The sequence below is a fragment of the Plectropomus leopardus genome, chromosome 3 (genome assembly GCF_008729295.1).
Source record: "Plectropomus leopardus isolate mb chromosome 3, YSFRI_Pleo_2.0, whole genome shotgun sequence".
NCBI lineage: Eukaryota > Metazoa > Chordata > Actinopteri > Perciformes > Serranidae > Plectropomus > Plectropomus leopardus.
The window spans coordinates 13,139,230-13,154,985 of record NC_056465.1 but is presented as its reverse complement, the minus strand read 5'-3'; the positions used below and the strand labels follow the sequence as shown (position 1 = coordinate 13,154,985).

The 15,756-nt window shown below is 35.3% G+C and overlaps 1 protein-coding gene across 1 annotated transcript in view; it reads left to right on the top strand.

The window, feature by feature from the left end:
- jak1 (Janus kinase 1) overlaps positions 1–15,756 on the top strand; it is a 69,215-nt gene that overhangs the window by 35,111 nt on the left and 18,348 nt on the right. The window contains exon 23 of the mRNA XM_042514698.1: positions 233–350. Within this exon, the coding sequence (XP_042370632.1) occupies positions 233–350 (118 nt within the window). The remainder of the gene's footprint in view (positions 1–232; positions 351–15,756) is intronic.

Sequence of the window (15,756 nt, the reverse complement as noted above, 5' to 3'; positions counted from 1 at the left end):
AAAACAACCCTCACACTGCTATTGTTAATCCAAGTTCATTATTTATTCTACAAGGACATGACAACATTTCAACCACACATGGTCTTGCTCCTAATATCTTAATGCAGATATTATTTTTCAAGAAGGTTAAAAATTACAGTCTACTTTATAGACTTAAATCTACTAGCAGTGTAACAATATGCTGAAATTGACAAGTATTCATGCTCTTGCACTTCGTTTTGTTGTTTTCCAGGTATGCTCCAGAGTGTCTGACTCACTGTAAGTTCTACCGTGCCTCGGATGTTTGGTCCTTTGGAGTGACGATGTACGAACTCATAACTTACTGCGACTCCACCAAGAGCCCGATGACGGTTAGTACGCAGCACTGTCCTTATTATCTGTCAGGCTTTCAATAACTACTTTTAATTGATTTGAATCCTTATTCATTTTTGGAAGCCTGGAAGATGATTCCACATTAAATACATATTACACATAATTTCCAGTCTAGGAGAAATATAAGAACTGGAATATCATGGCAATACACACCAGGGATCGGGAGCATTTATTAATGCTGGTCCTCTAGAACCCAGTCCTCCAGAGGGGATTTTTAGAAATTAGATACTTAACAGCTAAACGCATCATTTTAAAGCATTATATTACTATGCAGCAAAGTATAAGGAATACTACACTGACTTTTTATCATGTGACTTTTTTACTTTAACTATACTTTATCATTTTTTATTACATATGAAATTACAACTTTTTTGTCATGTTTTACTACATACTACACTATGACTGATTTATGACAAACTATATTGTAACTATTTTTGAGACATGATATAATATGAACTTTTTGCACATTTTTAATGCAATACTAATATAGCATGTTCAAACAATGGTCAAATACATCAAAAAAACATGTCAACAAAATGGATGATAATGACATACTGTAGATAGATAGATAGATAGATAGATAGATAGATAGATAGATAGATAGACCTTTATTGTCTTTACAGGTTATGCAACCAAATTTTGTTGGACCTGTGCAGTTTGCAGCATGACATAGATAAGTCATTTTTTCGACATGCTATATTATGATGTTTTTGTCTATTTGTTTATTCGGCATTCAATACTATGACTCAACATGTGTCTCAGCAAGGTATTTCATGTGGTTTTATGCTGTTTTTTGGACACGTAGTATTCTACCATTTGTCAACATACTATGATGTTTTGGATTATTTTTTCGACATGCTATGTTATGGTGTTTTTGTCCATGTTTTCGACATTCTATACTATAACATGTCTCAAGATGCTATTTTATGTACTTTTCAGCAGTTTTTTTGACATTTCAGAATCTAACATTTTTTGACATACTATATAATATGACGTTTTCGGTCGATTTTTCAGCGTTAACATGCTATATACTATGTGGTTTTGAGCTGTTTTTTGGACATGTCATATTTTGATATTTTTCGCCATATTATAGTATTGCATTTTCAATGTTTTTTTCGACATGCTATTTTAGAGTTTTTTTTGGTAGTTTTTGCAACATACTATTCTATGGTGTGTCTCGGCGTAATATTTTATGTGGATTTATATGGTTTTCAGCTGTTTTTTGGACATGACATGACATGACAATTTTAGCCGAATTATAAACTATGCTATGGCATGGCTCAGTAAGATATTTTATTCTGTTTTGAGGTGTTTTCAGCTATTTTTGGGACATTTTGACAATTTTCCTTTAGTATAGCCTTGCTTTTTTCTCTCATTTTTTTGACATTCATTACTATGGTGTTTTTGGCTGTTTTTGCAACAGCCTATGCTATTACGTTTCTCGGCACGCTATTTTATGCTGTTTTGAAGTATTTCCAGCTGTTTTTGGGACATGTCATATTTTGACATTTTTGCCTTACTATAGCCTTGCCTTTTCGGTCATTTTTTCAACATGGTATACTATGGAGTTTTTGGCCATTTTTAAAACAAACTATGCTATGGCGTGTCTCGGCACACTATTTTTTGCTGTTTTGAAGTGTTTTCAGCTGGTTTTGGGACATGTCATATTTTGACATTTTTGCCTTACTATAGCCTTGCCTTTTTGGTCATTTTTTGACATGCATTATTATGGTGTTTTTGGCCGTTTTTGCAACAGCCTATGCTATTACATTTCTTGGCACGCTATTTTATGCTGGTTTGAGGTGTTTTCAGCTGTTTTTGGGGACATGTCATATTTTGACATTTTTGCCGCACTATAGCCTTGCTTTTTTGGTCATTTTTTTGACATGCATTATTATGGTGTTTTTTGACCATTTTTTGAAACAAACTATCCTGTGGCGTGTCTCGGCATGGTATTTTGAGCTGTTTTGAGGTGTTTTCAGCTGTTTTTGGGACATGTCATTTTTTGACATTTTTGCCTTACTATAATCTTGCCTTTTCGGTCATTTTTTCAACATGTATACCATGGTGTTTTTTTTCCATTTTTGCAATGAATTATGTATGGTGTGTCTCAACACACTATTTTATGCAGTTTTGAGGTGCTTTCTGCTCTTTTTGGGACATGTCATATTTTGACAATCTTGCCTTACTATAGCCTTGCCTTTTTGGTCATTTTTTTGACATGCATTATTAGGGTGTTTTTGGCTGTTTTTGTAACAGCCTATGCTATTGTGTTTCCCGGCACACTATTTTATGCTGTTTTGAGGTGTTTTCAGCTGTTTTTGGGACATGTCATATTTTGACATTTTTGCCTTACTATAATCTTGCCTTTTCGGTCATTTTTTCAACATGGTATTATCATGGAGTTTTTGGCCATTTTTGAAACAAACTATGCTATGGCGTGTCTCTGCACACTATTTTTGCTGTTTTGAAGGTTTTCAGCTGTTTTTGGGACATGTCATATTTTGACATTTTTGCCTTACTATAGCCTTGCCTTTTTGGTCATTTTTTGACATGCATTATTATGGTGTTTTTGGCCGTTTTTGCAACAGCCTATGCTATTAAGCGTTCTCAGCACGCTATTTAATGCTATTTTGAGGTGTTTTCAGCTGTTTTTGGGACATGTCATATTTTGACATTTTTGCCTTACTATAGCCTTGCCTTTTCGGTCATTTTTTCAACATGCATTATTATCATGTTTTTGTTTTTGCAACAAAATATGCATGGCTTGTCCCTGCACGCTATTTTATATTTTTTAGGTGTTTTCAGCTGTTTTTGGGACATGTCATGTTTTGACATTTTTGCCTTACTATAGCCTTGCCTTTTTGGTAAATTTTTTGACATGCATTATTATGGTGTTTTTGGCCATTTTTGCAACAGCCTATGCTATTACATGTCTTGGCACGCTATTTTATGCTGGTTTGAGGTGTTTTCAGCTGTTTTTGGGACATGTCATATTTTGACATTTTTGCCATACTATAGCCTTGCCTTTTTTGGTCATTTTTTGACATGCATTATTATGGTGTTTTTTGACCATTTTTGAAACAAACTATGCTATGGCGTGTCTCGGCACGTATTTTTTTGAGCTGTTTTGAGGTGTTTTCAGCTGTTTTTGGGACATGTCATATTTTGACATTTTTGCCTTACTATAGCCTTGCCTTTTCGGTCATTTTTTTGACATGCATTATTATGGTGTTTTTTCCATTTTTGCAATGAATTATGCTATGGCGTGTCTCACACGCTATTTTATGCAGTTTTGAGGTGCTTTCTGCTCAGCTGTTTTTGGGACATGTCATATTTTGACATTTTTGCCTTACTATAGCCTTGCCTTTTTGGTCATTTTTTGACATGCATTATTATGGTTTTTTTTGGCTGTTTTTGCAACAGCCTATGCTATGGTGTGTTTCCCGGCACACTATTTTATGCTGTTTTGAGGTGTTTTCAGCTGTTTTTTTGGGACATGTCATTTTTGACATTTTTGCCATACTATAGCCTTGCCTTTTTGGTCATTTTTTTGACATGCATTATTATGGTGTTTTTGACCATTTTTGAAAACAAGCCTATGCTATGACTTGTCTCGGCACGCTATTTTATGCTGTTTTGAGGTGTTTTCAGCTGTTTTTGGGACATGTCATATTTTGACATTTTGCCTTACTGTAGCCTTGCCTTTTTGGTCATTTTTTGACATGCATTATTATGGTGTTTTTGGCTGTTTTTGCAACAGCCTATGCTATGGCGTGTTTTCAGGCACGCTATTTTATGCTGTTTTGAGGTGTTTTCAGCTGTTTTTGGGACATGTCATTTTTTGACATTTTTGCCATACTATAGCCTTGCCTTTTCGGTCATTTTTTTGACATGCATATTATGGTGTTTTTGGCCATTTTTGCAAAAAAGCTATGGCGTGTTTCAGCACGCTATTTTATGCTATTTTGAGGTGTTTTCAGCTGTTTTTGGGACATGTCATGTTTTTGACATTTTTGCCATACTATAGCCTTGCCTTTTTTGGTCATTTTTTGACATGCATTATTATGGTTTTTGGCAGTTTTTTGCAACTATGCTATGGCGTGTCTTGCACGCTATTTTATGCTGTTTTCGGTCAGCTGTTTTTGGGACATGTCATATTTTGACATTTTTGCCATACTATAGCCTTGCTTTTTTTGGTCATTTTTTGAGTTTTAACAACAACTATGCTATGGCGTGTCTCAGCACGCTATTTTATGCTTTTGAGTGTTTTCAGCTGTTTTGGGGACATGTCATATTTTGACATTTTTGCCTTACTATAGCCTTGCTTTTTTTGGTCATTTTTTTGACATGCATTATTATGGTGTTTTTGGCCGTTTTTGCAACAGCCTATGCTATGGCGTGTCTCGGCATGCTATTTTATGCTATTTTGAGGTGTTTTCAGCTGTTTTTGGGACATGTCATATTTGACATTTTTGCCATACTATAGCCTTGCCTTTTTTGGTCATTTTTTTGACATTCATTATTATGGTGTTTTTGACCATTTTTGAAACAAACTATGCTATGGCGTGTCTCGGCATGCTATTTTATGCTGGTTTTGGTGTTTTCAGCTGTTTTTGGGACATGTCATATTTTGACATTTTTGCCTTACTATAGCCTTGCCTTTTTGGTCATTTTTTCAACATGGTATATCATGGTGTTTTTTTGGCTGTTTTTGCAACAGCCTATGCTATGGCGTGTCTCTGCACGCTATTTTATGCTGTTTTGAGGTGTTTTCAGCTGTTTTTGGGACATGTCATATTTTGACATTTTTGCCTTACTATAGCCTTGCCTTTTTGGTCATTTTTTGACATGCATTATTATGGTGTTTTTGGCCATTTTTGCAGCTTACCTATGCTATGGCGTGTCTTTCAGCACGCTATTTTATGCTGTTTTGAGGTGTTTTCAGCTGTTTTTGGGACATGTCATATTTTGACATTTTTGCCTTACTATAGCCTTGCCTTTTTGGTCATTTTTTCAACATGCATATACCATGGTGTTTTTGGGCATTTTTGCAACAAACTATGCTATGGCGTGTCTCGGCACACTATTTTTGCTACTGTTTTGAGTGTTTTCAGCTGTTTTTGGGACATGTCATATTTTGACATTTTTGCCTTACTATAGCCTTGCTTTTTTTGGTCATTTTTTTGACATGCATTATTATGTGGTGTTTTTGGCCGTTTTTGCAACAGCCTATGCTGTTGGCATTTCTCGGCACGCTATTTTATGCTGGTTTTGAGGTGTTTTCAGCTGTTTTTGGGACATGTCATATTTTGACATTTTTGCCATACTATAGCCTTGCCTTTTTTGGTCATTTTTTTGACATGCATTATTATGGTGTTTTTGACCATTTTTGCAAAGCCTATGCTATGGCGTGTCTCGGCAGCACGCTATTTTATGCTATTTTGAGGTGTTTTCAGCTGTTTTTTGGGACATGTCATATTTTGACATTTTTGCCTTACTATAGCCTTGCCTTTTGGTCATTTTTTGGACATGCATTATTTTTGGTGTTTTGGCCTTTTTTGCAAAGCCTATGCTATGGCGTGTGTCTTGCACGCTATTTTATGCTGTTTTGAGTGTGTTTTCAGCTGTTTTTGGGACATGTCATATTTTGACATTTTTGCCATACTATAGCCTTGCCTTTTTGGTCATTTTTTGACATGCATTATTATGGTGTTTTTTGGCCATTTTTGCAACTTAGCCTATGCTATAGTGTCTTTCAGCACACTATTTTATGCTGTTTTGAGGTGTTTTCAGCTGTTTTTTGGGACATGTCATATTTTGACATTTTTGCCTTACTATAGCCTTGCCTTTTCGGTCATTTTTTGACATGCATTATTATGTGTTTTTTGGCATTTTTGCAACAGCCTACTATGCTATGGCGTGTCTCGGCACGCTATTTTATGCTGTTTTTGAGTGTTTTCAGCTGTTTTTTGGGACATGTCATATTTTGACATTTTTGCCTTACTATAGCCTTGCCTTTTTGGTCATTTTTTCAACATGCATTATTGTGGTGTTTTTGGCCGTTTTTGCAACATTCTATGCTATTGGCTTGTCTTCTGCACGCTATTTTATGCTGTTTTTGAGGTGTTTTCAGCTGTTTTTGGGACATGTCATATTTTGACATTTTTGCCTTACTATAGCCTTGCTTTTTTGGTCATTTTTTGACATGCATTATTATGGTGTTTTTGGCCGTTTTTTGCAACAGCCTATGCTATGGCGTGTCTCAGCACGCTATTTTATGCTGTTTTTGAGAGGTTTTCAGCTGTTTTTGGGACATGTCATATTTTGACATTTTTGCCTTACTATAGCCTTGCCTTTTTGGTCATTTTTTGACATGCATTATTATGGTGTTTTTGGTGTTTTTGCAACAGCCTATGCTATGGCGTGTCTCAGCACGCTATTTTATGCTATTTTGAGCTGTTTTTCAGCTGTTTTTTGGGACATGTCATATTTTGACATTTTTGCCTTACTATAGCCTTGCCTTTTTGGTCATTTTTTTGACATGCATTTTTATGGTGTTTTTGGCTGTTTTTGCAACATATTTTGCTATGGCGTTTCTTGGCCTTTTATGCTATTTTTGAGGTTTTCAGCTGTTTTTGGGACATGTCATATTTTGACATTTTTGCCTTTTAGCCTTGCCTTTTTGGTCATTTTTTGACATGCATTATTATGTGTTTTTGGCCGTTTTTGCAACAGCCTATGCTATTGGCGTGTGTCTTCAGCACCTTTTTTTTGCACGCTTTTTTTTATGCTGTTTTTGAGGTTTTTCAGCTGTTTTTTGGCGTGGGACATTTCATGCTTTTTGACATTTTTGCCTTACTATAGCCTTGCCTTTTGGTCATTTTTTGACATGCATTATTATGGTGTTTTTGGCCGTTTTTGCAACAGCCTATGCTATGGCGTACATTTCTTGGCACGCTATTTTATGCTGTTTTGAGGTGTTTTCAGCTGTTTTTTGGGACATGTCATATTTTGACATTTTTGCCTTACTATAGCCTTGCCTTTTTTTTTGGTCATTTTTTGACATGCATTATTATGGTGTTTTTGGCCGTTTTTGCAACAGCCTATGCTATGGCATTTCTTGGCACGCTATTTATGCTGTTTTGAGGTGTTTTCAGCTGTTTTTGGGACATGTCATATTTTGACATTTTTGCCTTTACTATAGCCTTGCCTTTTTGGGTCATTTTTTTTGACATGCATTATTATTATTTTTTGGCTGTTTTTTTTGCAACAGTTTTATGCTATGGCGTGTCTCAGCACGCTATTTTTTTTGCTGCTGTTTTTTAGCCTTTTTTGGACATTTTTTTATGCCATAATTTTGTTTTCCAGCTGTTTTTGGGACATGGTTTTTCATTTTTGACATTTTTGCTTACTATAGCCTTGCCTTTTTGGAGGTGTTTTTTTTTGACATGTCATATTTTGCATTATTATGCCTTTTTTTGGTCATTTTTTTGCAACATGCATTATGCTGGTGTTTTTTTGCCGTTTTGCAAATGTCTCATGGCGTGCTTGGCACGCTATTTTATGCTGGTTTTTGAGTGTTTTCAGCTGTTTTTGGGACATGTCATATTTTGACATTTTTGCCTTACTATAGCCTGCCTTTTTGGTCATTTTTTGACATGCATTATTATGGTGTTTTTTGGCCTGTTTTTGCAAACTTGCCTATTTTGCATGTCTTGGCATGTGTTTATGCACGCTATTTTATGCTGTTTTCAGTGTTTTTTTTTTTGGGACTGTCATTTTTGACATTTTTGCCTTACTATAGCCTTGCCTTTTTGGTCATTTTTTGACATGCATGGTGTTTTTTTTTGCAAACTATGGCCGCTATTTTTGTTTTGAGGTTTTTCTTTTAGCCTTGCCTTTTTGGTCATTTTTTGACATGCCATTATTGCCTTTTTTTGTCATTTTTTGACATGCATTATTATATGCTATTTTTGCAACTTACTATGCTATGGCGTGTTCAGCACGCTATTTTATGCTGTTTTTGAGGTTTTTCAGCTGTTTTTGGGACATGTCATATTTTGACATTTTTGCCTTACTATAGCCTTGCCTTTTTCGGTCATTTTTTTGACATGCATTATTTTATGGTGTTTTTGGCTGTTTTTTGCAACTTTTATGCTATGGTGTGTCTTGGCACGCTATTTTTTATGCTGTTTTGAGTGTTTTCAGCTGTTTTTGGGACATGTCATATTTTGACATTTTTGCCTTACTATAGCCTTGCTTTTTGGTCATTTTTTGACATGCATTATTATGGTGTTTTTGGCCGTTTTTGCATTCTATGCTATGGCTTGTGTCTGGCACGCTATTTTATGCTGTTTTGAGGTGTTTTCAGCTGTTTTTTTGGGACATGTCATATTTTGACATTTTTGTGTTTTTAGCCTTGTTTTTTGGTCATATTTTTTTGACATTTTTGCATGTTTTTTACTTTATGCCTTGTTTTTTTGGTCATTTTTTTTTTGACATGCATTATTTATGTGTTTTTGGCTGTTTTTTGCAACAGCCTATGCTATGGCGTGTTTCAGCACGCTATTTTATGCTGTTTTTGAGGTGTTTTTCAGCTGTTTTTGGGACATGTCATATTTTGACATTTTTGCCTTACTATAGCCTTGCCTTTTTGGTCATTTTTTGACATGCATTATTATGGTGTTTTTGGCAGTTTTTGCAACAGCCTATGCTATGGCGTGTCTCTTGGCACGCTATTTTATGCTGTTTTTGAGGTGTTTTCAGCTGTTTTTGGGACATGTCATATTTTGACATTTTTGCCTTACTATAGCCTTTTTTTTGGTCATTTTTTGACATGCATTATTATGTGTTTTTGGCGTTTTTGCATTTTTTTGACATGCCTATTTTATGCTGTTTTGTGTTTTGGCAGCTGTTTTTTGACACCTATTTTGCTATGCTATTCTTAGCCTTTGGTCATTTTTTGACATGCTATTTTCATGGTGTTTTTGGCCGTTTTTCAGCTGTTTTTGGGACATGTCATTTTTTGACATTTTTGCCTTACTATAGCCTTGCCTTTTTGGTCATTTTTTTGACATGCATTATTATGGTGTTTTTGGCGTTTTTGCAACAGCCTATGCTATGGCGTGTCTCTGGCACGCTATTTTATGCTGTTTTGAGGTGTTTTCAGCTGTTTTTGGGACATGTCATATTTTGACATTTTTGCCTTACTATAGCCTTGCCTTTTTTGGTCATTTTTTGACATGCATTATTATGGTGTTTTTGGCCGTTTTTGCAACAGCCTATGCTATGGCGTGTCTCAGCACGCTATTTTATGCTGTTTTGAGGTGTTTTCAGCTGTTTTTTGGGACATGTCATATTTTGACATTTTTGCCTTACTATAGCCTTGCCTTTTTTGGTCATTTTTTGACATGCATTATTATGGTGTTTTTGGCAGTTTTTTTTTTTTTGCAACAGCCTATGCTATGGCGTGTCTGCACGCTATTTTATGCTGTTTTGAGGTGTTTTCAGCTGTTTTTGGGACATGTCATATTTTGACATTTTTTTACTATAGCCTTGCCTTTTTGGTCATTTTTTTGACATGCATTATTGACGTTTTTTGCAACAGCCTATGCTATGGCGTGTCTTAGCACCTATTTTATTGTTTTCAGCTTTTTGGGACATGTCATATTTTTGACATTTTTGCCTTACTATAGCCTTGCCTTTTTGGTCATTTTTTGACATGCATTATTATGGTGTTTTTGGCCGTTTTTGCAACAAAGCCTATGCTATTGGTGTTGTCAGCACGCTATTTTATGCTGTTTTGAGTGTTTTCAGCTGTTTTTTGGGACATGTCATATTTTGACATTTTTGCCTTACTATAGCCTTGCTTTTTTTGGTCATTTTTTTTGACATGCATTATTATGGTGTTTTTGGCCGTTTTTTGCAACAGCCTATGCTATGGCGTGTCTCAGCACGCTATTTTATGCTGCTTTTTGAGTGTTTTCAGCTGTTTTTGGGACATGTCATATTTTGACATTTTTGCCTTACTATAGCCTTGCCTTTTTTTGGTCATTTTTTGACATGCATTATTATGGTGTTTTTGGCCGTTTTTGCAACAGCCTTGCTATGGCGTGTCTCAGCACGCTATTTTATGCTGTTTTGAGGTGTTTTCAGCTGTTTTTGGGACATGTCATTTTTTGACATTTTTGCCTTACTATAGCCTTGCCTTTTTGGTCATTTTTTTGACATGCATTATTATGGTGTTTTTGGCTGTTTTTGCAAACAGCCTATGCTATGGCGTGTCTCAGCACGCTATTTTATGCTGTTTTGAGGTGTTTTTCAGCTGTTTTTTGGACATGTCATATTTTGACATTTTTGCCTTACTATAGCCTTGCCTTTTTGGTCATTTTTTTTGACATGCATTATTATGGTGTTTTTGGCCGTTTTTTGCTTTTATGCTATGGTGTGTCTTGGCACGCTATTTTATGCTGTTTTGAGGTGTTTTGGGATGTCACTGACATTTTTTTGGGACATGCCTTATTTTGACATTTTTTTGACTTACTATAGCCTTGCTGTTTTTTGGTCATTTTTTTTGACATGCATTTTTTGCTGTTTTTTGTTTTCAGCTTTTTTTTGCAACACCTATGCATTTTTTGACATTTTTGCCATGTCTGGCAGCCTTGCTTTTTTATTTTTTTTGCTGTTTTTGAGGTGTTTTTGGCAGCTTTTTTGGGACATGATTATGCATGTCATGTTTTGACATTTTTGCCTTACTATAGCCTTGCTGTTTTTTGGTCATGTCATTTTTTGACATTTTTGCATACTATAGTATTGTTTTTGGTCTTTTTTTGACATGCATTATTATGCTATGGCGTTTTTGCAACATTTTTGCTATGGCGTGTTTTATGCTATTTTATGAGGTTTTGAGTGTTTTCAGCTGTTTTTGGGACATGTCATATTTTGACATTTTTGCCTTACTATGCCTTGCCTTTTTGGTCATTTTTTGACATGCATTTATTATGGTGTTTTTGGCCGTTTTTGCAACAGCCTATGCTATGGCGTGTCTCGGCACGCTATTTTATGCTGTTTTGAGGTTTTTCAGCTGTTTTTGGGACATGTCATATTTTGACATTTTTGCCTTACTATAGCCTTGCCTTTTTGGTCATTTTTTGACATGCATTATTATGGTGTTTTTTGGCCGTTTTTTTGCAACAGCCTATGCTATGGCGTGTCTCAGCACGCTATTTTATGCTGTTTTGAGGTGTTTTCAGCTGTTTTTGGGACATGTCATATTTTGACATTTTTGCCTTACTATAGCCTTGCCTTTTTGGTCATTTTTTTGACATGCATTATTTATGGTGTTTTGGCCTTTTTTGCAACAATTCTATGCTATGGCGTGTCTTCAGCACGCTATTTTATGCTGTTTTGAGGTGTTTTCAGCTGTTTTTGGGACATGTCATATTTTGACATTTTTGCCTTACTATAGCCTTGCCTTTTGGTCATTTTTTTTTGGACATGACATGCATTATTATGGTGTTTTTGGGTTTTTTTGCAAATTTATGCTATGGCGTGTCTTGGCACGCTATTTTATGCTGTTTTGAGGTGTTTTTCAGCTGTTTTTGGGACATGTCATATTTTGACATTTTTGCCTTACTATAGCCTTGCCTTTTTGGTCATTTTTTGACATGCATTATTGGTGTTTTTGGCCGTTTTTTGCAAATTATGCTATGGCGTGTCTGGCACGCTATTTTATGCTGTTTTGAGGTGTTTTCAGCTGTTTTTGGGACATGTCATATTTTGACATTTTTGCCTTACTATAGCCTTGCCTTTTTGGTCATTTTTTGACATGCATTATTATGTGTTTTTTGGCTGTTTTTGCAACAAAGCCTATGCTATGGCGTGTCTCGGCACGCTATTTTATGCTGTTTTGAGGTGTTTTCAGCTTTTTGGGACATGTCATATTTTGACATTTTTGCCTTACTATAGCCTTGCTTTTTGGTCATTTTTTGACATGCATGGTGCAATGTTTTTTTACTATGAGCGATTTTCATTTTTTTTTGCATTTTTTGCATATTTTTTGGCTTTTGCATGTCATGACATTTTTGCTATTTAGTTTGCCTTTTTGGCATTTTTTGCACATGCATTTTATGCTGTTTTTGAGTTTTTGTCTTGCTAGCGTGTTTTCAGCACGCTATTTTATGCTGTTTTGAGGTGTTTTCAGCTGTTTTTGGGACATGTCATATTTTGACATTTTTGCCTTACTATAGCCTTGCCTTTTTTGGTCATTTTTTTGACATGCATTATTATGGTGTTTTTGGCTGTTTTTGCAACATTGCCTATGCTATGGCGTGTCTCGGCACGCTATTTTTATGCTGTTTTGAGGTGTTTTCAGCTGTTTTTGGGACATGTCATATTTTGACATTTTTGCCTTACTATAGCCTTGCCTTTTTGGTCATTTTTTTGACATGCATTATTATGGTGTTTTTGGCCGTTTTTGCAAACTATGCTATGGCTATGCTATGGGTGTTTGCTCAGCACGCTATTTTATGCTATTTTGAGGTTCAGCTTTTTGGGACATGTCATTTTTGACATTTTTGCCATACTATAGCCTTGCCTTTTTTTTTGGTCATTTTTTTTGACATGCATTATTATGGTGTTTTTTGGCCTGTTTTTTTGCACATTTCTATGCTATGGTGTGTCTCAGCACGCTATTTTTATGCTGTTTTGAGGTTTTTTTCAGCTGTTTTTGGGACATGTCATATTTTGACATTTTTGCCTTACTATAGCCTTGCCTTTTTGGTCATTTTTTTGACATGCATTATTATGGTGTTTTTTTGGTTTTTTTGCAACAGCCTATGCTATGCTATGGCGTGTCTTGGCACGCTATTTTATGCTGTTTTGAGTGTTTTTTCAGCTGTTTTTTGGGACATGTCATATTTTGACATTTTTGCCTTACTATAGCCTTGCCTTTTTGGTCATTTTTTTGACATGCATATTTTTGTTTTTTGCAACAGCCTTTTATGCACGCTTTTATTATGGTTTTTTTTAGGACATGTTTTTTTTGACTTTTTTTATGCTGTTTTTTTTCAGCTGTTTTTTTGGGACATGTCATATTTTGACATTTTTGCCTTACTATAGCCTTGCCTTTTTGGTCATTTTTTGACATGCATTATTATGGTGTTTTTGGCTGTTTTTGCAAACATTATATATGGTGTGTCTCAGCACGCTATTTTATGCTGTTTTGAGGTGTTTTCAGCTGTTTTTGGGACATGTCATATTTTGACATTTTTGCCTTACTATAGCCTTGCCTTTTTGGTCATTTTTTTGACATGCATTATTATGGTGTTTTTGGCCGTTTTTGCAAATTCTATGCTATGGCGTGTCTCAGCACGCTATTTTTATGCTGTTTTGAGGTGTTTTCAGCTGTTTTTGGGACATGTCATATTTTGACATTTTTGCCTTACTATAGCCTTGCCTTTTTGGTCATTTTTTTTTGACATGCATTATTATGGTGTTTTTTGCCTGTTTTTTGCAACTTCTATGCTATGGCGTGTCTCTTGGCACGCTATTTTATGCTGTTTTGAGGTGTTTTCAGCTGTTTTTGGGACATGTCATATTTTGACATTTTGCCATACTATAGCCTATTCATATTTTGACATTTTTGCCTTACTATAGCCTTGCTTTTTGGTCATTTTTTTCATTTTTGACATGCATTATTATGGTGTTTTTGGCTGTTTTTTGCAACATTCTATGCTATGGCGTGTTTGGCACGCTATTTTATGCTGTTTTGAGGTGTTTTCAGCTGTTTTTGGGACATGTCATATTTTGACATTTTTGCCATACTATAGCCTTGCCTTTTTGGTCATTTTTTTGACATGCATTATTTATGTTTTTTTGGCCGTTTTTGCAAACATTCTATGCTATGGCGTGTCTTGGCACACGCTATTTTATGCTGTTTTGAGGTGTTTTCAGCTGTTTTTTGGGACATGTCATATTTTGACATTTTTTTGCCTTACTATAGCCTTGCCTTTTTGGTCATTTTTTTGACATGCATTATTATGGTTTTTTGGCTGTTTTTTTCTATGCTATGGCGTGTTTTGGCACGCTATTTTTATGCTGTTTTCATTGTTTTCCAGCTGTTTTTGACAATGTTTTTTACATTTTGTTTTTTCATTTTTTGACATTTTGACATTTTTGCCATACTATAGCCTTGCCTTTTTGGTCATTTTTTTTGACATGCATTATTATGGTGTTTTTGGTGTTTTTGCAACACTATGCTATGTGCGTGTCTCAGCACGCTATTTTATGCTGTTTTTGAGGTGTTTTCAGCTGTTTTTGGGACATGTCATATTTTGACATTTTTGCCTTACTATAGCCTTGCCTTTTTTGGTCATTTTTTTGACATGCATTATTATGGTGTTTTTGGCCGTTTTTGCAAATTCTATGCTATGGCGTGTCTCAGCACGCTATTTTATGCTGTTTTTGAGGTGTTTTCAGCTGTTTTTGGGACATGTCATATTTTGACATTTTTGCCTTACTATAGCCTTGCTTTTTGGTCATTTTTTTGACATGCATTATTATGGTGTTTTTGGCCGTTTTTTGCAACAGCCTATGCTATGGCGTGTCTTGGCACGCTATTTTATGCTGTTTTGAGGTGTTTTTCAGCTGTTTTTTGGGACATGTCATATTTTGACATTTTTGCCTTACTATAGCCTTGCCTTTTTGGTCATTTTTTGACATGCATTATTATGGTTTTTTTGGCGTTTTTGCAACAAGCCTATGCTATGGCGTGTCTCAGCACGCTATTTTATGCTGTTTTGAGTGTTTTCAGCTGTTTTTGGGACATGTCATATTTTGACATTTTTTGCCTTACTATAGCCTTGCCTTTTTTGGTCATTTTTTGACATGCATTATTATATGTGTTTTTGGCTGTTTTTTTGCAACATTCTATGCTATGGCGTGTCTCAGCACGCTATTTTATGCTGTTTTGAGGTGTTTTCAGCTGTTTTTGGGACATGTCATATTTTGACATTTTTGCCTTACTATAGCCTTGCCTTTTTGGTCATTTTTTTGACATGCATATATTATGGTTTTTTGCCATTTTTGCAACATTCTATGCTATGGCGTGTCTCAGCACGCTATTTTATGCTGTTTTGAGAGGTGTTTTCAGCTGTTTTTGGGACATGTCATATTTTGACATTTTTGCCTTACTATAGCCTTGCCTTTTTGGTCATTTTTTTGACATGCATTATTATGGTGTTTTTTTTGGCGTTTTTGCAAACATCCTATGCTATGGCGTGTCTCGGCACGCTATTTTATGCTGTTTTGAGTGTGTTTCAGCTGTTTTTGGGACATGTCATATTTTGACATTTTTGCCTTACTATAGCCTTGCCTTTTTGG